Source organism: Eschrichtius robustus, chromosome 8, assembly GCF_028021215.1.
Source record: "Eschrichtius robustus isolate mEscRob2 chromosome 8, mEscRob2.pri, whole genome shotgun sequence".
Taxonomy (NCBI): Eukaryota; Metazoa; Chordata; class Mammalia; order Artiodactyla; family Eschrichtiidae; genus Eschrichtius; species Eschrichtius robustus.
Window position 1 is genome coordinate 107,128,148 of NC_090831.1, and position 24,581 is coordinate 107,152,728.

The 24,581-nt window shown below is 39.4% G+C and overlaps 1 protein-coding gene across 7 annotated transcripts in view; it reads left to right on the plus strand.

Moving 5' to 3' along the window:
* AHCYL2 (adenosylhomocysteinase like 2) overlaps positions 1-24,581 on the plus strand; it is a 174,552-nt gene that overhangs the window by 106,975 nt on the left and 42,996 nt on the right. For 2 of the 7 annotated variants that reach the window (XM_068549426.1, XM_068549427.1), the window contains exons 2-3: positions 15,947-16,058; positions 24,297-24,440. In XM_068549426.1, coding sequence (XP_068405527.1) covers positions 15,947-16,058; positions 24,297-24,440 — 256 coding nt within the window. Of the gene's footprint in view, positions 1-12,463; positions 12,974-15,946; positions 16,059-24,296; positions 24,441-24,581 lie in introns of those variants that run through there. The other 5 variants (XM_068549429.1, XM_068549430.1, XM_068549431.1 and 2 more) reach the window with 5 other exon arrangements.

Below are 24,581 nucleotides of genomic sequence, written 5' to 3' on the forward strand. Positions count from 1 at the left end.
AATATATTCACTCCAGCAAGTCATCTGGCTTGCCCTCATTAATTTAATGATGATACTAGTATCAAATCACCACTGGTAAGAACACCACTGGCACACAGAACTTCAAGTCCATCTTCTTCTTGGAGTGAAAATGAGATTCTTTTGAGCTATTCATACACTTGGTCAATTTTTGTAAAGCTTGAAGGCTGCAGGAGCAGGTGCAGTTTGTGTATCCTCTTGAAGTTGCAAACTCCTAAATGTTCAGGGTGATTATTATAGATAATCTTACACAGGGGTCTCACTCCTGCTCCTGCTATAGGTGTATCTTCTAAGGCACATTATGGTAAAATTAAATTAGAATGAAAACAACTTTATAACTAGTACTTATACCTATACCCTGTGCCTTGTGCAGTCCCACTCAGTTAATAGACCTTTAGTTCTCAATTGTAATAGCTACTGTTTTATTTTTGTTTCAGAGTCATTACAGAAAGGTATAATAAGGCTGCAGTTTTCAAATGAAGTCTATGTTAGTTAAAACCTATTCTAAAAAAAGTCACAACTAAAATGACATTTAGTTTAGCTAAAGTGATATATTTTACTTGTGCTCATTCTTTTATTCCCAACCCTGTCTTCTTTAAAAGTTATCTTCTTCCATGTTTTAACAATACCATGAGGGCAGTCACCTTCCATTTATTTATTTATTTACTGAAGTATAGTTGATTTACAATGTTGTGTTAGTTTCTGGTGTACAGAAAAAGTGATTCAGTTATACACATATATACATATTCTTTTCCATTATGGTTTATTACAGGATATTGAATATAGTTCCCTGTGCTATACAGCAGGACCTCGTTGTTTATCTATTTTATATATAGTAGTTTGTATCTGCTAATCCCAAACCCCTAATTTATCCCTCCCTCTCCCCATTTATTTAGTAACAGATTATGCAGAAAACATCAACAGGAGTACCAAGAATCTAGTACTTTGCTGATCACTGACATATTTTAAGGGTTGGGCTCTACTCTAGCAGTGAAATAGTCTTTTGGCCTTGATTTGTTTCTAAAAGCTTCATTATGATGCAGATCATAATAGATTACAATTGATGCAGATCAAGCAATGGAAAGCAGATTGTATATTCTTGCAGAGATAATATTATAATTAAGGATTAAAACCCTACTAAGGACTCACCACAAGTAAGTCATAGCTTTGCTCAGTAGTGTATACCTAAGCCCCTAAAGGTATAAAATAGTGTTCCAAATCCTATAAAATGGACATAAATGTATTTAACACACTGGTTATGCAAGTTGCCCCAGAGTTCTATAAGGTATATGTACAGCATACAAAATTTGACAATTTCTTAAGCCCTTACCATATGCTGGACACTACAGGCAAATCAAAGCTGGCTAAGCCCCCAAAGAGCCTGAACTAATGAGGGACAGCACATATTCCAGTAACTGTAATATGAGGAAAGGTGAAAATAGTGATGTGACCAAGGAACAGTATTAGAGAAAAGGGAGATTCCTTTGTTTTTTTAGGTTAGATTCCATGGCAGAACAATCATTTGAGCCAAACCTCGAAGAATTTGTTTTTCGTCTTTGGGGTGTTTTTTTTTTTTTTTTTTGGCCATGGTGTGTGGCATGTGGGATCTTAGTTCCCCAACCAGAGATTGAACCTGTGCCCCCTGCAGTGGAAGCACGGAGTCCTAACCACTGGACCTTCAGGGAATTCCTCAAAGTATTTGAATATGTGAAGATGATGGAAGTGAAGGCAGAATGAATGCATTTCAATCTGAGAAAATGGCATGAGCAAAGGCATTGAGGTGGGAAAGGAGATGGCATAACAATGACACAAGTAAGAGCTACCATTTATTAAGTACTCAGTGTATGCAAACTTTTAAAATCCTTGCATCAATCCTGTGAGATGGCTGTTATTATTTCCACTGTACAGATTAGAAAACTGGATGGTTAGAAAGGTCAATTACATGGCAGCCAGGATACGAACCCAGGTCTGTTTAACTCCAAAACCAGAGCTCTTAGATGCTCTGCTGTACAGTCTTCACATTCAGGAAATAACAGGTAATACAGCTTACCTGGGGATACAGAATATATAGGGATAAGTGGTGGAAGATCCTATTGGAAAGGATTTGTAGAGGGTTTTTAGGAGGCAATGAAAATGGATTGGGTGGGAGAGATGAGATGCTTGGTGTCGGAGGGCTCAAAAATAATTGGCAACTGAGTGTTCTAGAAACTAGGGAAAAAGGAGAAATCAAAGATGATTGAGGGGGCTTCCCTGGTGGCGCAGTGGTTAAGAATCTGCCTGCCAATGCAGAAGACACGGGTTCGAGCCCTGGTCCGGGAAGATCCCACATGCCGCGGAACAACCAAGCCTGTGTGCCACAACTACTGAGCCTGCACTCTAGAGCCCACGAGCCACAACTACTGAAGCCCACGTGCCACAACTACTGAAGCTCACGCACCTAGAGCCCGTGCTCCACAACAAGAGAAGCCACAGCAATGTGAAGCCTGCACACTACAACGAAGAGTAGCCCCTGCTCGTCGCAACCAGAGAAAAGCCCGCATGCAGCAATGAAGACCCAAAAGCAGCCAAAAATAAAAAATAAATTAAAATAAAATTAAAAAAAAAAAAAGATGACTGAGGTTTTTATATCTGGATGACTGAGGGAACAGTGGTACAAAAGTAAGGAGAAGAAGCTATTGTTTGAAGAGTGGGGGGAAAGGAAAGATGGAGCAATCATTTTGATTTTAGATATGTTGCATTTAAAGCCCAGATGAAATTCCCTGGCGGTCCAGTGGTGAGGACTCACCGCTTTCACTGCCGCAGCCAAGGTTCAATGCCTGATTGGGGAACTAAGATCCTGCAAGCCGCAGCATGGCCAAAAGAAAAAAAAAGTCAAATGAAATATATCATTGGAAATTTAGGCAACAAATGTTAACTTCTCATTTTATTAAGAAGTTTGGATTAAAAGGAAGACCAGACAGAGGACAATAACTGGAGGTTGCTGAGAGCTGAAGCTTTATCGAAATTGACAATCTGATTACAGAGGGCTTTATCAAAATTTAAACCCTGACCTCAAATCTCTCCTGCATTTCATCGACCTTCTGTATCTTGCTGTCACTCAAATTGCTTCACTCCATAGCTCCTCTATGACCACAGCTTCCTTTACTTCCACCCCTGCTGTTCTCTTTTCTTATTGCATCTGATCTCTACCTGCCCTGTGATCTCTAATCCTTTGACACCTCTGCATTCACCTGGTCCAACAGTCCCCTTCTGTTTTCAATTGCCTTTCTCTCCAGTCCAGACCTCCAGGTCAGTCATTTGAATTCTGCCCTTTCTGGCATCTTGCAATAACACCTCTTCCCCTAGAAGTTACCTTCCTCTCCTCCATTCCATATCCAAAGGACCATTCTCTTAACCGGCGAAAGCCCAAAAGGGCAATGAACCTAAAATCACAATCACAATATTATGACTATCAGCTCCAGGGAAATTATCCTCTGCAATGGGAATTAACACTGTAAGGAGCCCCTGGTTTTGAAGGGGACCAGAGCAGGCATATCTTGTTGGGCTTCGTTTGTGCCTGAAATCTATGGTACTCTTATTGGATAATATACTCTAGGAATTAATTGAGAAGGTAAATAGATTAGGTCACCTTTTTTCTAGTTTTGTTTTATTTCCAAATTTCTGAAGTGTATAAGGAGAAGGGAGCTGGTATGGGGACATGAGGAGGAAGCAGCTTCTGAGGTCCCTTAAGGTGATAGTGTATAAGAGTACTGTGCTGGCATCCTGTTTCTTTCTGAAACCAGACCTGTGAGTAAGAAACAGCATTGGATAGGGACTTCGAGGCAGCATTAGTCTTTTTTTAAAAAATTGAAGTATAGGGAATTCTCTTGTGGTCCAGTTGTTAGGACTCCCGCTCTCATGGCTGGGGGCCCTGGCCGGGGAACTAAGATCCCACAAGCCATGCAGCACGACGAAAAAAAAAATAATTGAAGTTAGTTGATTTGCAATATTATATTAGTCTCAGGTGTACAACATAGTGATTCAATATTTTTATAGATTATACTCAATTGAAAGTTATTTTAAAATATTGGCTATATTCCCTGTGCTGTACAGTATATCCTTGTAGACTCACAGACATAGAGAACGAACGAGTGGTTACCAGTGGGCAAATGGAAAGTGGGGTAGGGGATTAAGAGGCACAAACTACTATGTATAAAATAGACAGCACTAGTCTTGATTGGAAACCCTGGCTCCCCCAAACCTACCTACCTACGCTGTGGTAGCTCCTGACTAGCCTCAGGGAAGCAGGTAATTTACAGTGGGCGCCTATCTTTTGGTAGCTGAAGACCCTTAGACTTTTATGTACATAGCACAGGGAGCCAGCAGAGGGAGTTGTGGTCCTAGAACTTTCTTCAGAGCTTCTAAGTTCTGATTTTGCAAGAGATCTTCCCTGGCTCCATCCAAATCTCCTGTGCAATAAGAATTTAACTTGAGATATGCCTGAGTTTGGTGCCAGATCCCTGGTGTGAGCAGATGGGGAGCTTCCGCATAACTGTTTAAACTTGAAAGCCATAAGGAACTCTTGATCGAAAGGAAACGCCTGTTTACTGTGCAGATCCAAATCAAGCAACTCTCAAGAAATGGGTGTGCCTTCTTGACCTCGATCCTTATTGATCTTGGTATCAGTACCTCCAGTGACGCGTCCTCAGGGGCGGGAGAAAGTTAACGCCTTATGGGGGGGGGGGTTGGAAAAAGAGGAAGCCTGACTGTTGCTGCAGAAAGTCCCCACGGGGGAGGTGGGGATACTGTCTGGGTAGCATTAAACAGTGAGTGCCCTGTAGGAACCTTGGGTGCCTGGGTGCCTGGGTGTAGTGCCTGGGTGTAGAACCCTGCATCGGCTCTGATTTTGAATCAGAAGATTTGCAGCTGGCCAGTAAGGGATTTATCAGACAGTTGACTAATGATCTTGATTTTAATAGGAAGCCTCTGTGAAAGGGGATGCAGCTTCTGCTAGATATTGTGAACTTCTGAATCACTAGGTTTGGCTCTGCTTTTGGGCACTCAGGAAACCCTGGCATTTCCAAACCACTTTCCCTTTTGCTTCAGGACATAGATTACCCAAGCCTGCACTATGGAGAATGGGGACGGTAATGAGGGCACCTCAGCTTTTCACGTGCCTGAGTGGATGGTGAGTTCTTTGGTCACTTTGCTTTTCCTTCTGTTTCTTGATAATGAGGCAGCCATTTCTGACAGGTGATAGGGATCGCTGTGCAAAGTCCCTACCAAGACCTGTGGTTGGGAAAACAGTTATTACTCTAATTTCTGATTAATTCCTATGTCCTGGGTCACGCTTGCAGCTTTCTTTTCTTTTTTCTTAAAAAAAAATTTTTTTTTAAATTATGAGTGAGCTGGGAAGGTCTGAGAGCTGCCTGGCCAGAGTCAGCTTATTGCCTGGCTGTCTGGGCTGGGGTGAGCTTCCCCACTGCTGCCGGTGTACCGCATGGATTGTGTTATACTGTGATTGCTTTGCATTCTATTTGCAAACTGATGCTTAGTTTACTTCTCATGAGGGTAAAGAAAAAGAATAGTGAGGGGAAAAAGAACAAAAACAACTTGTAGAAATGGTGCTCTCTCTCAAGCCTGAAAAGACTTAAGACATTTATCCCCTATCTTCCCATTTTTCTCCCACCAGCCAAAACAGTTCCCCAAATATTCTTTATATGTGTGTTTCTAAAAGGCAGGAAATATATAGCTCTCTTTTTAAATTAATTAATTAATTAAAAAAAATTTTTGGCCATGCCACATGGCATGTGGGATCTTAGTTCCCCAACCAGGGATCGAACCCGTGCCCCCTACAGTGGAATAGTGGAGTCTTAACCACTGGACCACCAGGGAAGTCCCTATGTAGCTCCCTTGGTACTATTTTTCAAAATATCTTTTTTGCCTGATATTTTAATATAATTATAATAAGGACTTAATTTGTTGATAAGAACTAGCACATAAAACCTAATATTTTAGATCCAATTTTAACTTTTGATTTAAAAACAGCAACCATCCTTATGTTCCTGTAGGCTTTCTTCCGGGTTTAGCCTGATTTCTTACAGTCTATATACTGCTTATGTTTTTATATATATATATACACACACATATATAATATATATATTAAATGTATATATTTTTCCCTGTTGAAAACTGGTTAGACTGTATACAACATATTCCAAGTTCTTTTCAGTGTTGAAAACTGGTTAGACTGTATACAACATATTCCAAGTTCTTTTCAGTGTTTATGGAATTATGGGCTTAGAGAAATAACCATCAGTAATGAGACTGATATATAGTAGACCTAACAAAGGCCCAACTGACTAGCCCATGTTTCAACTCCCATAATAGATATTATTTTTGTTGCGGTTATTCCTCTTGTTGTTCTTAATGCTGTTCCAGAACCTTGTGCTCAGTTTTAAGACATTTGATCAAAAGAAATCCTACCCATCCACAAGCTTATTTCAAATAACGCAGTGTTTTAGAATTAATGGGGGGGTCTGGGCAAGATGGCGGAAGAGTAAGACATGGAGATCACCTTCCTTCCCACAGATACATTAGAATTAATGGAAAAAATTCAGATAATAATTCTAGTTGGATTTCTAAGTTTGTTTTTGAATCTCCAGCACTCACTAATAACAAGAAGGGGGAGCAGGAATTCTGGTTTTCTTAGGTGAGGGCCCACATTAAGATATTAACCTTTGGTACTTCTATAAAGGAATATTACAGAAGAATTCCGCAGAACACTGGTGTGTCAACTCAATCAACGACAGTGTTATAGTAACTCTTATTCTTATAAATAATAATACATCTCAGCGCTGTCTTATCTGTTGAGCACATCCTCTCAAGAGGAGCTTCTACTGGACTTTTACCTACTCACCTTCTTTTTATTTAAGTGAATAAGATAACTGTCCTAAAGGAGTTAGTGTGACTATTGCTCAAGCGATACCACCTAAGACTTCCCAGCTTTTAAAAAACATTCTTTAATAAAGCACAGCTCTGCTTTGTTTTCAATACGGCGCCTCTTTTACTTAGCGATTTCCTGGCCCTTCTCTCTCAAAAACCAGCAAAGTACCTTTGATCAGTAGATTTTTTTAAGAACAATGAGAAAAAGTAGGGAGAGGCTGGCCTCAATAACTCAGTTTTTTCATCTGTTATCTTTCCCTTGCCAAAGGTTAACCTCTTGAGGCTTTCTTTCAGATACCACGTAAGTTGTTAAGTTCTGGCCTGGTCTGAGAGTGCTTCATTAGGCTGCCACCAGTATCCACTTAGCCTCCGCAGTGAGCCACTGAGCACCCTCTAGTGTGTTGCCTATAGATTTCCAGACTTTACCTGTGAAATGTTAGAGTGCCTTTTAATCCCCAAGAGGAAACCCTGGAGCCAGTTCCCACAGTGGGTCAAAATTTCCATTTAAGACAGCTTTAACAAATAACTCATGTTCCAGTTTACATATTAATGTAATGAATTTTCCACTGAGACTATCCTTGCCCCCAAAGGAAGTATGACAAGGCTCTCAAACCTTCTTTCAGGGGGAAAATTTAGCAGAGAAAGGTGCATTATAATACCTCCCTTCTTGTTAATGATCAGTAGCAAAAAGGGACTGGCATACCCCTCAGAGAATAGGACTCAAGACCACAGACAGCGGTTGACAGTACTCACATCTCTGACTCCCAGCAGGGAAATAAGCCAGGACGAAGTTTGAAGAACCCATCTTGAGAATTGACAAGGTAGACCTTCGAGTTAACATTCCATCATTCACTGGAAAACTTCTGCTAGAGCCTCTGCTCCCCAGCTATTTTCATGTGAAAGATTTTCTTAGCCTTGTTCAGGCAGTTTTACTGCTAAAAGGTTGGGGAACTCATCCTTTTAAAGACTGTCTTTATTAATATATTTTCACTTCCCCTGAGAAATCTTTAGTCCCTAGTGGTAGGTGAAAATACCTCCTCTTATGTGCATGGAGATCAGCAGTAACCTTTTTTTAAGTTTCTACATCTTAATATTTCCTCCTCCCACTCAAGCTCTTTGTAGTACTTGGTACTTTTCCGTAGGAAATCTAATTCACTTTCTTGAGTACCCAGCCGGCTGGTTACCCGATTTTCTTTCGGCTAGAAGTAATCCCTTTTATAGATGAAGAATTTGTTCCAGCAGCTCATTTGGCTTGGAAGGGAGAGATGTCTCTAAGAATGCTTGAACCATATCTATTTGGAAGTGAGACAAAAACCTTTAAGGTATCTGGTAAATGGCGGTAGAGGTAGCTTCACTATAACTCTGGGTCAGGATTGACACTTAAAGCAAAGACCCATTTGAGAAACTGATGAAAACTATGGACCCTCTCCCTAGGAAAATATACACTTAAGCAACATTTTGCATTCTGTTTTAGAGCATCTAGACATCCATGGACTCTAGGTGAAGAACTTTTGACCTAAAAAAGTAGATATGTTAATATTTTATATTTGTGTGTCATTATGTTGCCTCCAAAACCTTCTCACATACATTATTTTATTTTCTCAGCACACATTTGAGATAGACAAAGTAGGTATTATTGTTCCTATTTTACAAATGAGGATTACAGATGTTAAGTACTAGAAATGTTAAGAAATGGAGATACAAAAAAGAACCTCTGATCACCATCCTTTGTAGTACTACTTTCTGTACTTGAAAAGGACTTAATTTGTTTTTTCTTGGCGTGCTCCTCTATAGGGTAAACAGATCTTCTATCCTCCCCATGAGTCCTATTTTTCTTAATGCGTTAACCGTCTATTCTTAGCCTTAAATTGTAGAAATCAGAATTAGACCCAGTTCTCTTTATATCCTGTGCTGTGTATAAAGAAAGGATTACCTCATTCCATTCTCTGACCTTTGAAATAAGCTTTTCTTTTCTGCCTATGAATATGCCTCCATGGTCATAGCCATAGATAGGATAAAATGGTTGGTTAAGGAGAGAGTTAAGAGAGTTCGGTCGAATTTATTCATGCTTGGAGAGAGTGTTAGAGCAGTGGTTCTCAAACTGTGGTCCCCAGATCAGCAGCAGCAGCAGCAGCATCTGGAAACTTGTTAGAAATGCAAAATTTTGGTCCCCACCCAGATTTACTAAATCAGAAACCCTGGGGTGGGGCCTTGCAATGCATTTTAATAAGCTCACTGGGTGATTTTGATGAACCTAAAATTTGAGAACTGCTTTGATAGATAAACTTGTTAAGTGGTAAGGCTTTTCCTTTCAGTCATAGTATCCTAAATTGCCTTCTGGTTGTATTTGGTATAGAGCTGCAGCTCCCTCTGCTCAGGCCTAGTGACTTAAGCCATTAGACCAAGGAGTTCCTTTTCACCTGAGTGAGGAAAATGAGGAACCAGCTGAGAGTGTTCTAGGGTGAATATCCTTGGTTAGGAAGAGCAGAAGTTTAGAGACTCATAAAGGAAGCAAAAAGATATTGGTCTGTCTCATTTCATGAAATTGTGAATTAGAGATCAAGATTGTCATGGATGATGGTGAACATCAATATTTGAGTTCAGTTAATTTCCGTTTCAATTTTTGGTTAGTGGCATTGGGCAAAGTTGCCAATTAAAGCGCTGTTAGATTTCAAATTCTTATATGATTTAGCCATTTCAGACTTGTGGTTTGATCAGAGCCCCAAAATTATCTGCGATGATGTCCTTTCTGAAACCCAATCCAATAAGAAAGTAAATTTAAGGAGCAATTTTAAATTAAATAAACTTAAGATAAATTAAGAGGAATGACATGTATACACTGATGTGTATAAAATTGATGACTAATAAAGAAAAAAAAAAAGAGGAATGAGGTGGGGCTGGTACACCCAGGGGAGTTTTTGGTCTACTGATCAATATCATAAGGTTTGGTGTAGTGGAAAGAGCTTCTGCTCTGGTGTAAACACAGGCTCACATTCTAGTCCCACTTACTTGCTGTGAGACCTCAGGCAAATCATTTGTTCTCTCAATACAGTCATTTGTACTTTCCTAATTTGTCAAATGGGGATAATTATGCCAAATTTTTAAGATTCTTATACTGATTAACAGAAGTAACATATACACAGGCCTGTGCGTAGTAGGCTCTTAATAAATATTAGTTCTCCTCCCCTTATTCTGTTCGTCCAGGGACCTTTTCTCTCAAAATAAAGATTATCCTAAAAAAAAAAAATCTACCATTTTATGTTCTTTCTTGTGTTCAACAAGCACTCGTTTTTTTTTTTTTAAATCATATCTGGGATTTTATAGTTAGGGAATTTAAAATGGTATAACTACAAAGAACATGAACAAATCCAAATAATTTCCAAAGCTATTATCTTAACACCATCTATATGGATGACACTGTGGGGAAATACAGAAATGATTCACAACTGAGGGCTGGTTCAGAGGGCTTGTTTTCTAATGAGGAGATCAATATGTAACTCACAATGTATTATGAAGACCAGAGGAAATAAGGTAGAGAGAATGAATTAAAATAAATGTGGAAGGATCTTTGACTTCTGCTGGGATCTAACTAACCTAATTTGATTGCCCGATTCCTGGTCCACGCAGCGGTGATTTTCTGTGGCATTGTCAATATGACACTTTCAAGGGTCACATTCCAATAATGAACCTCTTCTCCATTTGCTGACACATCTGTCGGCATGCAAATGTTAACATCACTAACCCCCTTTCATCTTCTATTCAAATTCAAAAATAAATTACCTGTTCTCTCTAGGGTCAAACTCCCATATCTTGGAGATGAGCAATGATAGTAAATTACTGAAAATAACAAGCAGATAAACAAATAAATTGAAATGGTCTCTGGGGAAATGCACGACGCATAATTGTCTATTAGATATACAGCCAGTAGTTTGTTCTCCTACCCTTCTCATCTGTACCATCAGCCTTCCCAGGAGAATATGTCTCTCCAGTTCCTTTCTCCACACTGGTCACTCTTATCATGCATTAGCCCATAGCATCTTTCCATGATTAATAGGGAGTCACCTCTGTGCAAGATTTTGTTTTATATCTTCTGTGGCATATTTTTATGAATTGTAAAGTTATCAGATTTATCATGGCATAAAAGTCTCTACAAACTAGCTCCTTTTTTTTCTTCAGCTACATGCCCTACTACTTCTAACTTCCTGTATACATGTACTTGGTTCTTTGTCATACTGGGCTCCTGGCAGTTCCCTGTTCCTTTTGCTCTGTGAATATTGTTCTATGTACCTAGAAGGGCCACCCTACTTCACTCATCTTGCAAATTCATTCTCCTGAGTCAAGTATCAGATTAAACTCCTCTTCTAGGAAAACTTCCCTAACATACCCTGCTGACTTTATCTTACCAAGTTGTATGCTGCCACTGAATCTTGAACACATTTCTGTTATAGTACAAGCTTGTATATCTTTCTGTACCTGTGATTGACTCTTCCATGAACTATTTGAGGGCAGGAACTATATGTTTTGTTCTACATTTTTAACGCCTGACACTCTAGGAACCCAATAAGTTTCTGATGCATAAATCAAAGAATCAATCAGAGTCTATGCCTCCATTAAGGGAGAAAAGCTGTACACATAAAAACAAATCTTTCATTTATTTATTCATATATATATTTAGTACCTTTCTCCCTGTGCCAAATGTTGTACTTGGCAGGAAGAATAAAAGGATGAGTAAACGTGATGCTTGACCTGGAGGAGCTCACTTTCTCATGGAGTAGCAGACATGTGATCCCTCATTTCAGTGATGCTAAGACATTACTGATCATCACATGTGCCATTACGTTATGAACAAGCACTCATTCTAGAGGAAGAATTCAAATCACATTCCCACCCCAATCTCTGTAACATATAGTTGAATGTAGCTTTCCTATTCACTGGGTCCCTTTCAGAAACCAACAGATAAATAATGTGATTCTTTGCCCTTTCATTTGACTCTATTTGATATGCAACAAGGTCATTATGATTCTGGGGGCCCTGGGGAAATAGAAAACTCCCTATGCCAGTCACACCTTCCACAAAACACAGTTTTTGAAAAAAGCAAGCAGATCACTGGACACCTAATCAGCAACAATCTTGAGATGGGACTAGAAACCGAATGTCAAAACCTGCATAAAAAGATGAACAATTAAGAGTAAAGCAGTGGTCTGGGAAAGTTGATTTTCTTGGTGACAGAGCTGAAACCTGTGTTCCCAGTTTGACTAACCCAAGGACACAGAGTGTAGGTTAGGGGCTGCCTGAGCACTTGGCTCCATTTTTTTTTTTTTTTTTTTTTTCTTACCATCTTTATAAATTCCCTCATTGTTTTAGTGGCTCTGTAGTTAATTTTTTTCTAATGAGACTAGGTTAACTAAAGTCATCTGACATGGAAAAGGAGGAGGTAAGGTTAAAAAGGAAGCTAATTAGCAAGTTAATTATAGCAGGTAAAAAAGTGCACCGGTTATATAAATAAGCTATTGTTATGCACATGCAAGTTGGGCCTTGTCAAGGGACTTGTTAAAGTTTAGAGGTCAGAGGATCCGTGTAATTAGGTGTTTAGGGAAAAAATAATAATAATAAAAGCAAAACAGCCACCAGAATTAGGAATGGCTGATGAGCCACTAACAGAAATGCCTTATTAAATTGGGCTCTACTGCTGGAGGGGTCGTTGGAGCTGCTTCAGCGTCTCCAGGGAAGGCACCACCACCAAAACAACGAAAAGAAAAGCTAGCTGGAACCAGAGCCAACAGAATTGCTGATGAGGAAAGTTTAAAGGCCTAGCCACAAGGGCCCCTGGACTGGAGAGGTGGCAGTAGGGCTGGTGATGTCACTATGCTGAGCAACAAGAAGAAATACATTGTCAATGGCAACTCTGGGATTAAAGCCCAGGTGAGGCTAAGCTCTTATTTACCAGTCTTGCTGCCGCTATAGCCACTGTTGTAAAAGGCCAGCTGCTTTTGCCCTCCGTTCCTGCTTTCGTCCCTTCTTCTGGCGTAAGGTGAGCTGCGCCTCTCCTAACAGTCTCTTTCCCTTCCTCGCCTTGCTGCCTGTTGGAATTAGGCAATTTTCTCTCAAATGGATAAGGAGGGTTCCCTTAAAGGACTCTCTGATTTCAGATAAGGTAGGAAAGTTAGAGGTAGAACCTACCAGAGTGTCCCAACCGGGGTGGGAAGATTACTGTATTACAAGTAGGAGTGAAAAATGTAATGGCACGTAACTGTTAAGGGGAGGTGGGCACCAGGGATGGGTTGTCAGTAAAAGATAAACATTTATTTCTTGGGGAAATTGTATGACTTATTCTATATAAGTGATTAGTCTCTTTTTAATATTCTTCTGTCTTAAAGAAACTTGAGTTCAGGGACTGACAAGTAAACAAGATTTAGAACCCTATGTCTCTGAGTGCAGAAAGCCTACCTAGCCTAGTCTTGAGTGCCAAAAGATAGCCTAAACTCGGGAATTCCCTGACGGGACAGTGGTTAGGGCTCTGCGCTTCCACTGCAGGGGGTATGGGTTTGATCCCTGGTCCGGGAACTGAGATCCCACAAACTGCACAGCGCAGCCAGAAAAAAAAAAAGATATCCTAAACTTGACTTGGGTAGGAGGAAGTACTGTAAATGGAGGGGACTTTATAGAGAAGAGAGCTCAGTTTAAGGTAACTGGTTTGAAATGATGGCGCAGCTAGATGGCTACATGGTTTGGTATTGGGGTAAATGGGTGTGTGCCCACCCACCCCATCCTACAAATCTAGAGCGGTAGAGTGACTGGCCCCCTCTAGTGGTGTGTGAGTGGGAGGGGGTGGTACATAATCTAAGGCAGGGTTTGTCTGTTACTCTTTTTTAAAAGTAGGCACGACTGACATTAGTGACTCATTGTGGCCTTTGGAAAGTCAATGACTACTCCTTTTCCTAGATGGGCCTCTAAAAAAGAATAAAGACATATTATTGTCTTGAACAAGGTTGGTGAAATGCAAGCCAGGGTTTTGAGCTTGACTGCTACTCCCTTCCCCATCTTCTCACCCACCTTCTTCCCCTTCCCCACTTTTTTTTTTTTTTTTACCCTTAAAAATTCTTTTAACTGTAGACTTGGCTTATGGTTACCATATTTACTTAATATTCAATCAAGTACAGACTCTGAAGATAGAGTAAGATTCATCGTTTTGGCACATGGTTGCCTATTATGTGTCAGGCGTTTTCGCCTGAGGATATAAAGGTGAATAAGATACATGGCTCCTGCCTTTATGGAGCCTAGTTTGTACAGGTTACAGGTAGATAGTTGTATTCACTGTGATAGGAGAAGTACATGGAAGTTCATGTACATTCCATGGAACTGCATAAAAGGGCACTTTATCTTTTTGGAATAAATTGCTACTTCAGTAAAATAATTTTGCCATTTTTCATTTTGGGAAATGCTTCCGATCCAAAGAATTTTCTTATTGCTGAAAACAATTTGCAAACTCTAAAGTACTACACAGGCTATATTTGTTGTTATAGCTATGAAAATGCTATGAATTCCCCTAAAAGGCACGCTAAGCTAATTTGATTTGGCATTGGTCCCCTTGTCTGAATACTCAAATGACTCAGTAGTTACCTCTAACTGCAGGAAATGTGCTGCTTTCATTCTGGTGTGCCGTATCTGTGTTCTGCCCATCAAGGAACCATCTTTTTATCATGAAAAGCAGAATCAGTTGTCAGATCTTTGATTTTTCCTGCCTCCGTGCCAATTGGATCTACATCTAAGCAATTATGCAAACATTCATTTAGGGAAAAAGAAAGAAAGATATTTGTTGAATAATGATATGAGCTTTGATGTGAAGTGTTATAAGGTATCAGCTGAACCTTGAACAGTAGGTAAAAGAGATAAAATTGCAAAAAAGTCATGATCAGATATTGTCCAAAATGCAACCTCCAAGAGTACTGAGGTTGATACATATTCAGTCCACTTATCCACTCCTACATCTGTTATAGTTAACAAATTATCAACCTTGTGGCTTTTAGTATTTTGTGATACCAAACATTAAAAATTATAAGTTAGGGAATTCCCTGGTGGTCCAGTGGTTAGGACTCTGCTTTCACTGCCGTGGCCTGGGTTCATTCTCTGGTTGGGCAACTAAGATCCTGCAAGCTGCAGGGCGTGGCCAAAATTAAAAAAATTTTTTTTAAATAATAGATTAATTTTTACTATACTTATTAGTACTAAAAAGCTAATTAATGCATTTTAGAAAGCCTTTAAAAAGCTAGAGTGACTACCTGCAAGAGTTACAAGAACAGTGAATTTGTAGGGGTGGGAGTTGAGGAGCCAGGTATTAATTGAATCACCTGCTATGTTTCACGGTTTGCATACATTGTTTCATATAACCCTCTCTAAAACTTTTGAAATAAGTTCTTTCATCTTTGTTGTATTTAGGAGAAGAGGAGGGTCACAAAAACATCTTGATGAACAGCATATAGCTAATGAGTGACCTAACCAGGGTTTAAATGCAGTTCCAGAAAGCTCTGTATGAATAGAAAGCTTTTTTTTTTTTCTATTATACCATACTATTTCCTGAGAATCTTAAAACCTGAAGGCAGGTCACTTTACCTTTCTGTATCTTGCAGTTTCTCATCTTAGATATATGAAGACTGGAATAGATAGTCTCAAAGATTCTTTCCAGCTTTAATTTTCAGTGAAACTGTAGAAAGGATTTCTGAATATGACTCGACTTTCTAAAAATTTATTTTAACCGGTACATCCCCTTCTCCCTTTGATTGCAAGAGGTATATAGTCAGAGAGTGGTTCCAGGATTTAAATTTCATAGAAACAGAGTAGGTAAAGAATGAAAAATCATTCTCTCCAACAGTCTTAACATTCCAAATGTGGGTTAGTGCAATCAGATCAGCTATGAGGGAAGGTAAGATCCTATAATGCAAGCCTTGAATTGCTGTCTCAAAATGGAGGTTATTTTCCTTTGTGTAACTAGAGTTCTTTTTCTTAGCAGATCCAATTTGCTGACCAGAAGCAAGAATTCAACAAACGTCCCACCAAAATTGGACGTCGCTCTCTGTCTCGCTCCATTTCTCAGTCATCTACTGACAGCTATAGCTCAGGTGAGGACTGAACGGCTATGGACCCACTTGTGGAGGCTACTTAAGTATGATCAACGGACCCTCCTGTCTATCCCAGGCTAATTAAGAATGATCAAGCCTATGTTTTGGTATAAACACTTCGATTCTCAGTGGAAATTTGGACCAAAATTCTGGATGGAAACTTTGGATTCCTGTTGGGGATTCAGAGTGGAGCTTAATAGAGGCTTCCTCTTCCAGTAAAGGCAGAAGAGGGTGATTAAGGAAACTGAGCTCTGACTTATTCAGAGGGTGAGAGTATGTTGCTCACTAATGACCTTCACTGAGCGGCATGTATGAAGACTTGTGTTTTTTCCATTCTTTGAAAATAAAAGAGGGGTTCCCCATACATCCATCTGGGAAACCTTAATTGCCCCGAGAAACAGTGAAATCATTGTAGCTAGTTCAAGTGAGCCCTTTGCCTTCTCTTCTAAGCTGTGACATTGTATTGTCTGTTACTCCTTCCTTCCTGGCAGTGGCATTAATTCCAATATATGGGCCCTGGGCTTGAGTTATCATTTAATGCCAGATGAATATTAACATGTGAGACCTTTTGTCAGCACTGACCATTTGTTTTTTGTTTGTTTTGTTTTGTTTTGTTTTTTTAACATCTTTATTGGAGTATAATTGCTTTACAACGTTGTGTTAGTTTCTGCTGTATAACAAAGTGAACCAGCTATATGTATACATATATCCCCATATCCCCTCCCTCTTGCGTCTCCCTCCCACCCTCCCTATCCCACCCCTCTAGGTGGCCACAAAGCACCGAGCTGATCTCCCTGTGCTATGCGGCTGCTTCCCACTAGCTATTGACCATTTGTTCATAGCACCCAGTTTATGTCTGATCTAATATGGAGCTATTTTATTTTGCTCTTATGTAGGAATGTGGTAGGAAGCTGAGTGTTCATCCTAGTTACCTCTTCACATTATAAATAGAACATTCATTAGAAAATTTTCATCGTGACCTGAAATTTTGTTTTTCACACAAATAGGAAAGTAGTGTTTGTTATGTAAAGTTGAAGAAAGCTTATTTGAGACACTGTAACTTTTAGATTGGGTAGATTGTTATTTACACTTTTTACATTTCTTGTTTTACATTTCCCCCACAATCACATAATGTAAATCCCTAAGGATTTTGGTCTAAAGATACAAATTTTGTACCTATCTTATTCTGCTAAAATAACCAGCAGAATAATAAATAATTAAATAAATAATTTTCAATAACTATTGAAAATTCATGAACCAGTTACTATAACTCTGGAAACTATAATAGTTGTGCAAATGTGAATTGTAAAAGAGTGTGTACATTTTAGACTCTTGAGTTTGTGCATGTTATCTAAAGATTGATAACTAAATAATAATAGTACTAAAATTTAACTTCAGCTCAATCTCTTCCCTACACACTGGATCCACATTTCCAACTATGTTCCTGCAGAGAAAACCAATGCCTGCCTTCCCACAGAAGTCCCCTATGCAGGGAGGGTACTTACAAAGTATCTATTTACCCAGAAGAGTGGGTTTGACGCCTTTCTTTTTTAAGTGAACACATAGTTGCCTGGTATAGCTCATTGGTGAGTGATTTTGACTGATGTCACCACCCTGCATAGATTGGACCTTTTAGGTTGAACTATGTGAAATTGCCATTTCTATAGTAAAAAAAATTATCAACCTTGTATATCCATTTAAGGGTACTAAGTTCGGGAGTATGGAGTCGAAACATCCTGGGACTTGGAAAATAACTTAAAGATCAGTTATTCAGCTTCCCATTGGATGCTGGAATTGCCTTGATGGCATCCCTGACAAATGGCCATCTGGCCTCTTTGGGAGCATTTTAGATCATAGGTTGATCCTTGCTTGATCTAGTAATTTAGCTCCCAATAAGCTCTTATACAATCCCTAAAATTTAAAGATTTTATTTAGAAATAAAAATCACCATATTTGGCTGCCTGATTTGGGGGGCATCCCACTGTCCTGGTTAACCTCATCTGGATATAGTCCAGATTGTGTCCTTTTAAAAATATTATGCCTGTGAATATAATATTCTAGGTATGGTCCAAAATAATCTATAGTAGGTGTTATTTCCATAAACTCAGTGCTTTTCAAATGAAACCTAAGATTATGTTTGCTGTTGCTTTTGATTATGTTGCTTTTGCAGCTGTGTCACACACACTGTTATCTTCTCTTGTTTCCACGTGAGCAATTGTCAAACCCTTTTAAACAGACTGTGAATGGAGATGCCTACTGCCTATAGTCTTGGACTGGGAGTTAGGAGAGACCTAGTTTCTAGGCTTTTTTTATTTTATTTTATTTTTTTTTATTTTTGGCTGCGTTGGGTCTTTGTTGCTGCGCGTGGGCGGCATGTGGGATCTTCACGGACCAGGACTCGAACCCGTGTCCCCTACATTGGCAGGCGGATTCTTAACCACTGCGCCACCAGGGAAGCCCAAGTTTCTAGGCTTTGATCAGTGTGTGATTTGTTGTGTGATCCTGGAAAACTCTGACAGCCTGAAATGCTCATAACAGACGCAATGGGAAAGTTATATGAGGTAACACAGAAAAAGCTCCATACTCATCAAATGAAAAGCCAGGAATAACAGAATTACAGCTTTCTAAATATGAGAAGATATGCAAATGCATGTCAGTAAGAACTTGGAACCCATTTTCAGCATATGTTATATTTTAATTGACTATAGAAATTAACATTGTTAGAGCCCCAAAGACTGATCCTTGGACTTCTTCCCTTCTGTGTTTATCTCTTCCCAAGTGAACTCATTCAGTCTCATAGTTTTAAATACCATATACTGGTGTTTGATTCTCAAATTTTATCTCTAGCCCAAATCTCTCCTCTGCACACTAGCCCCAGATATTCAACTGCCTGCTCAGGCCTTTCACCTGGATGTTTTATAGGCATCTCAGCCCTCCCATGTCTTAAAAACTGAATTGCTGAGTTCCAACCTTGCCCCTCTTCAGTCTATTCTCAATGCTGCAGCCAGATTCTTTTATTTTTTTTTTTTAATTTTTAATTTATTATTTATTTATTATGTTTATTTTTGGCTGTGTTGGGTCTTCGTTTCTGTGTGAGGGCTTTCTCCAGTTGCGGCAAGTGGGGGCCACTCTTCATCGCGGTGCGCAGGCCTCTCACTATCGCGGCCTCTCTTGTTGCGGAGCAGAGGCTCCAGACGCTCAGGCTCAGTAGTCGTGGCTCACGGGCCCAGTTGCTCCGCGGCATGTGGGATCTTCCCAGACCAGGGCTCGAACCCGTGTCCCCTGCATTGGCAGGCAGATTCTCAACCACTGCGCCACCAGGGAAGCCCCAGATTCATTTTTTAAAATAAGTCAGATCGTATCACTTCTTCGCTCCAAACCCTCCAGTGGCTTCCCAGTCTCGCTCTGAGTAAGAGCTAAAGTTCTCACAATGGCCTACAAGACCCTATACCATCCACCCTCACATTATATTTCTAATCACATCTCTAATTTCCCAAACTTTCCTCCTCCCCTGGCCATTTTGTTCACTCCAGTCGTACTATCCTACTAACTGTCATTTTGAAACATGCCAGGCATTCTCCTGCCTTAAGGCCTTTGCACTTGCTATTTCCTCTGCCTGGAATGCTCTAGGATGCCCTCACTGGGTATCTTGCCTCCTTAGGTTCTTAACCAAAGATCACCTTCTCACTGAAACCTATCCTCTTTTAAAATTGTACAGACACCCTACACCTATCAAATTTTCCTCCTTTATTTTTCTCCATAGCGCTTATTATCGTATAACATATAATTTATTGTTGTCTTTCTTCCCTTACTTGAATATGAGATCCATGAGAGCAGAGATTTTTATCTCTTTGGTATTGCTCTATTCCCACCACTTAGAACTGTGTTTGACACTTAAGAGGTGCTCAATAAATACATATTGGGGAAAGGTGTCCAGAGACATTCTTATTATACAACTTTACACCCCTGTAAAGGAGTATACACCTCTGATACACTCTCTGTATATGAAGAGTTGGAAGGTTTATGACATTTCAAAAAAAGATACCTTCCTGTCCAAAGTGCTTGTTTTGATGAAGATACTTAGAGTCTTACTTAGGCTGTGGCGTACTCTCCCTTCCTAATGATCCTAATACTAAGTTTTGCCATGCTTTTATTTAGGAACCTCTTCTGGCCTTTTCAACCAGGTTCCTCCTGGGAATCACAGAACACAGAAAAGGATGGTTCTTCAGAGGAGGGATCATAACTAGTACCCTGATAGATGCAGAGGAGAGAAGTTAATTCATATATTCAGTGGATGCTTCAAGACATTAGGGCTTAATTCTAGTGGAACCCAGACTGAAAGGGGCTACATCAATCCTTGAAATTATTTTATAAAAAACAAACTTCTAAAAACTCTTTCTCTAAGCACAAAACCCTTAAAAACAAATGAATAGAAGAGATTTTCTTCAAAGTCGGATCATTCTCAGTGATATATTTCTGAAAAAGCTGTCTTTGCAGTGAGTTAATTGGTTAAGGATAAGGAAAGAGGAGTAAAGTTCCTTAGTTCATAATTGGTTCTCCTAAAGCTTGAAGTATTTTCAGATTTTTCCAAATAACAAAGTTTTGTTTGTCTATATTTTGGTTGCTAACATAGCTTTTCACATATTTCTAGAGTGTTATCAATGAAATCTGCTGCACATTGACACACAGGTCATTACTGTTATTCCATTACCAAATGAATAGATTGGGCCCAAGAGGAACTGCCTGACTTAAAATAGTCTAATAGGACTAATTCAGCCAGAAGTCTGACTGCTTCTTCTCCTAGCAATAACCCACAATATCACAGCTGCTAGGAGGTAAGGCTTAATCAGGCTTGAGCCATAGAACATATGTATGCCAGTTCCATGGGGTCGATTGTGGATTAGTGATTCACCAAATTATGTTTTGATTCTGAGATACCATGAAACAAGAGAACATCCCATGATAGAGTTATTTTGTACTTAGTATCACTTTTCTACCTAGAAATTGAACCCTTTTTTTGTGATTATCTCATTTAGTCATAAGATTTTTCTGGTGGGAGTTAGGGGAAAGGGAGAGCATGGGGCGAGAGAGGATCTATTATACTCCCTATTTTATGGTTGGATAAATTGAAAATTGGTCACTTAACCAGTTAGAGGTGAAGCTAGAGCTAAGGTCTCAGACCTGTACTTCAGTAGGTGATTGTCTTGATTATCGGTTGTTCATTTTTAACTAAATTATGACTCTGGGCTTCAGAATGTGCTGACAATTCCAAACACTTTAGAAACTGTTCAAGCATGTGTGTGTATATATATGTGTGTGTGTGTGTGTGTGTGTGTGTGTGTGTGTGTTGGGTTTCTCTAAATTTTCCTAGGAAGAATTTTTAATTCTATCTCAACTATTTTCATGAATATGCTACTTTAAATATAGTGGCAGAAATGAGTTATGGATTAAAAAAAAATGGTAGTTCAGGAATAATCTTTCCACTGTGTTTGCAACAATAACATTCTCTTGGTCTAAGTGTGTCAGCCATTTTGCATTCACATATTAGTACAGTCTAGACAACTGATACTTTTGGATCTCACTTGATAACAGGTCTGTATAAAGGGCTCTTTGAAAACAAATCCATTTTGGCTCAAAGAAAAAGATTGGTTGAACTAACTATAACCAGTTGACTACTGTTAAGAAAAGAAAATACTGTTTTTTCCCTTTAGAAAAGGGAAGTAGTATAAATAATTTTTTTCTTTGAGTTGGAAGAAAACCAAAAATTTGAGTACTTCTCTTAAGGAGAATTTTAGGGGGGTTTGTTGTTGTTTGGTTGGCTTTTTTCCCCTGACTCGTCCTTAAAAGCTGAAGAGGCATAGGGAGAGGAGAGCTATTCTGGGTAGAGTTAGGACTCCAGTCTCAACCTTTTTCATCACTGCCAGCCAACCACCTGCTGCTTGGGTAAATTAATAGATGACGGAGGTAGAGAAAAAAAGAAACTGCTAAATAATATTGTATGTATGTCATTCCTTTCCCATTCAAAATCCTAAAGCTAAGTAAGAACGCTTGAAGATGTTATATTTGGTATTGAATTAAAAATATGTACAAAACCCAGTAATAATATCAGGTATCATTTACTGAGTGCTTAATTACTTTATGCCAGCATTGCACTAAGCACTTTACGTACATTATTTTATTTAATCTTCTCAACAACTTGACTCTGACAAATCATGTCTGCATATTATATAGTCTGCTTCATAGCACATATTACAACCATACGGAAAGAAAAACTCTAAATAATTAATTCTGTAATTAGTTATTTCATGTCTGACTCACCTACTAGACTGAAAATCCCATGAAGGCAAAGACAGTTGATATCTGTCCTGTATCCCCAGCACTTAGACTGTGCCTGGTACATAGTAGATGCACAGTAAAAGTTCATTGAATGAACAACTGAATGTGTGAATGACTGAATACATGAATGAATTAACAACCCTATGAAAAAGGTTCTGGTATCACCTCTACTTTATACCCAGAAGCAGAGACTGAGACTTCAACCAAAATCTCTCTGACTCCAGAACACTTAACCACTGTATTTAAATGGCCATTAGGGAGCATAAAAATCATCATGGCTCTGGAAAAGGATTTGAAATTTCAGGATACTCTGAATGTGAAGACTTTCTTCAAAAGCAACTTTTCTATAAATTTGGATCAGGATTAGGATGGCTGTTATCTTTCTTCTCTCAGGTGATAGAAGCATGGTTCCCCTAAGCCTCTGACTCATAAGCCATTTCTGAGTATTGATTGGTGAAACAGGTGACTGCCCAAGAAACTGTTTCTGGGCTCTGTTGCCAAAGGTACTTTGAGCTCTCACTCACCCTAGGAGGGAGAACCATAGACTTTTTGTACAGATTATCTCCTTTCAAGAACAAAAGTCCCTTTGGGGATTTATTAATTCCCCCACCTCCCCTGGTGTTCATGTTCTTTCTTGTTGCCTCGTGTTGGGACTTTGCTCTAGGGCAGTTTTCCAGCTCCAAGAGAGACACTCGGGCCCCTCCTGCCCAAACATTTTGTAGCACCATGCTTGATTAACTGGGCAAGGTCAGACTTGCCTTTTACAGCCCTCCCAGAGATAGACCCTTTGCTAAGAAATCCCAGAAATGCCTTAATTCTCTGGATATAAGTAGATCAGGATACCCTAGGAGCTCTGAGCTTTTGCAGCTTTCTCCCCTTAAAAGTGATGGAAGTACTTCTTATCTCATTGAGAAATATATAATGCTTTATAGACAGTGCTTTATGTCCCCAACCTTCCTCCCCCCAAAACCTTGAGGACTGCTTAGGAAGAAACTATCCTCAGGAACTTAAACATAAATCAAAGAAAGAGATTACTTCAAATCATCCAGCAAATGATTAGCAACTACAGAATTATATGAAGACTAAAAAGACCTCAGTCAAACATGGGAATGGCAGCAGCAGTAGCTGCCTATTAGCCACAATCAAAAGTCTTAGACCTTCCACCCTCTAGTGTATGTTGCTAAATGGATTAGTCATCAGAGCATTTAATTATACTGAAAGAGGATTTATCTGCTTCTTTGGGAATCTAAAATGCCTAATGCAGGACCCACTGAGGCCAGCAAGAAGGGAGAACACACTGAATACTTCATTGTCAATGTCTAATTGGGTCTGCAGGCATAGTTCAGCCTCATCAGAGCCAGTCTTAAAAAAGAAAGCTCTGTTTTGTCAGACAAACACTTTTTGTGTGGTTCTTAATTACTTTCCCATGGGTTCCTTGTTTTCTAGGTCTTATCTGTTCAGTTACTGTACTGAAACACAAATTACATCAGGTGTTTAAGCAGCAAGCAGAGAAGGGTAGCTAGGATCCCAGAAACCCACAGGTTAATCACCATGATCATGCATTAAGAACTTGAACCTATTGCTACCGTGGAATAACCTCTCTCTTTTTTCATTTTCAAGGACTTCTGCATGTTCTGAAGATAAAGTTAGCCTTAGATTCCAACTTAATGCTACCCAGGGGGAATGTCTTTGGCAACGTCTCTCAGCTTCCTCTTTCTGGCCTGTGGATAGCACTTTCCATGGGTGATGATTGACACAGCTCCTTGGTGCCACTTAGGTGCTTACCAAATGTGTAAATTTACAAGGTGCTGGATTACTAGAAAAGCCTCAGTTCACTCCATGGTTTGGAGTTTTAGAGGAAGCCATTTTTTCCCCTAAAGGTATTTTATTCTGTCATTCCAGCTGCTTCATATACAGATAGCTCTGATGATGAGACATCTCCCAGGGACAAGCAGCAAAAGAACTCTAAGGGAAACAGTGACTTCTGTGTGAAGAACATCAAACAGGCAGAGTTTGGACGAAGAGAAATTGAAATTGCTGAACAAGGTAAAGAAAGTAAACACCTTTTCCTCTCAAGCTGCCTGTGTCTTTTTGTCCATGTTAATTCCTTTTTACATCCTGGGGTCTAGTAGTTTGTGAAATTTCAGTGTGATTTTGAAGAATACTTATAACAAAAGAAATATGGGC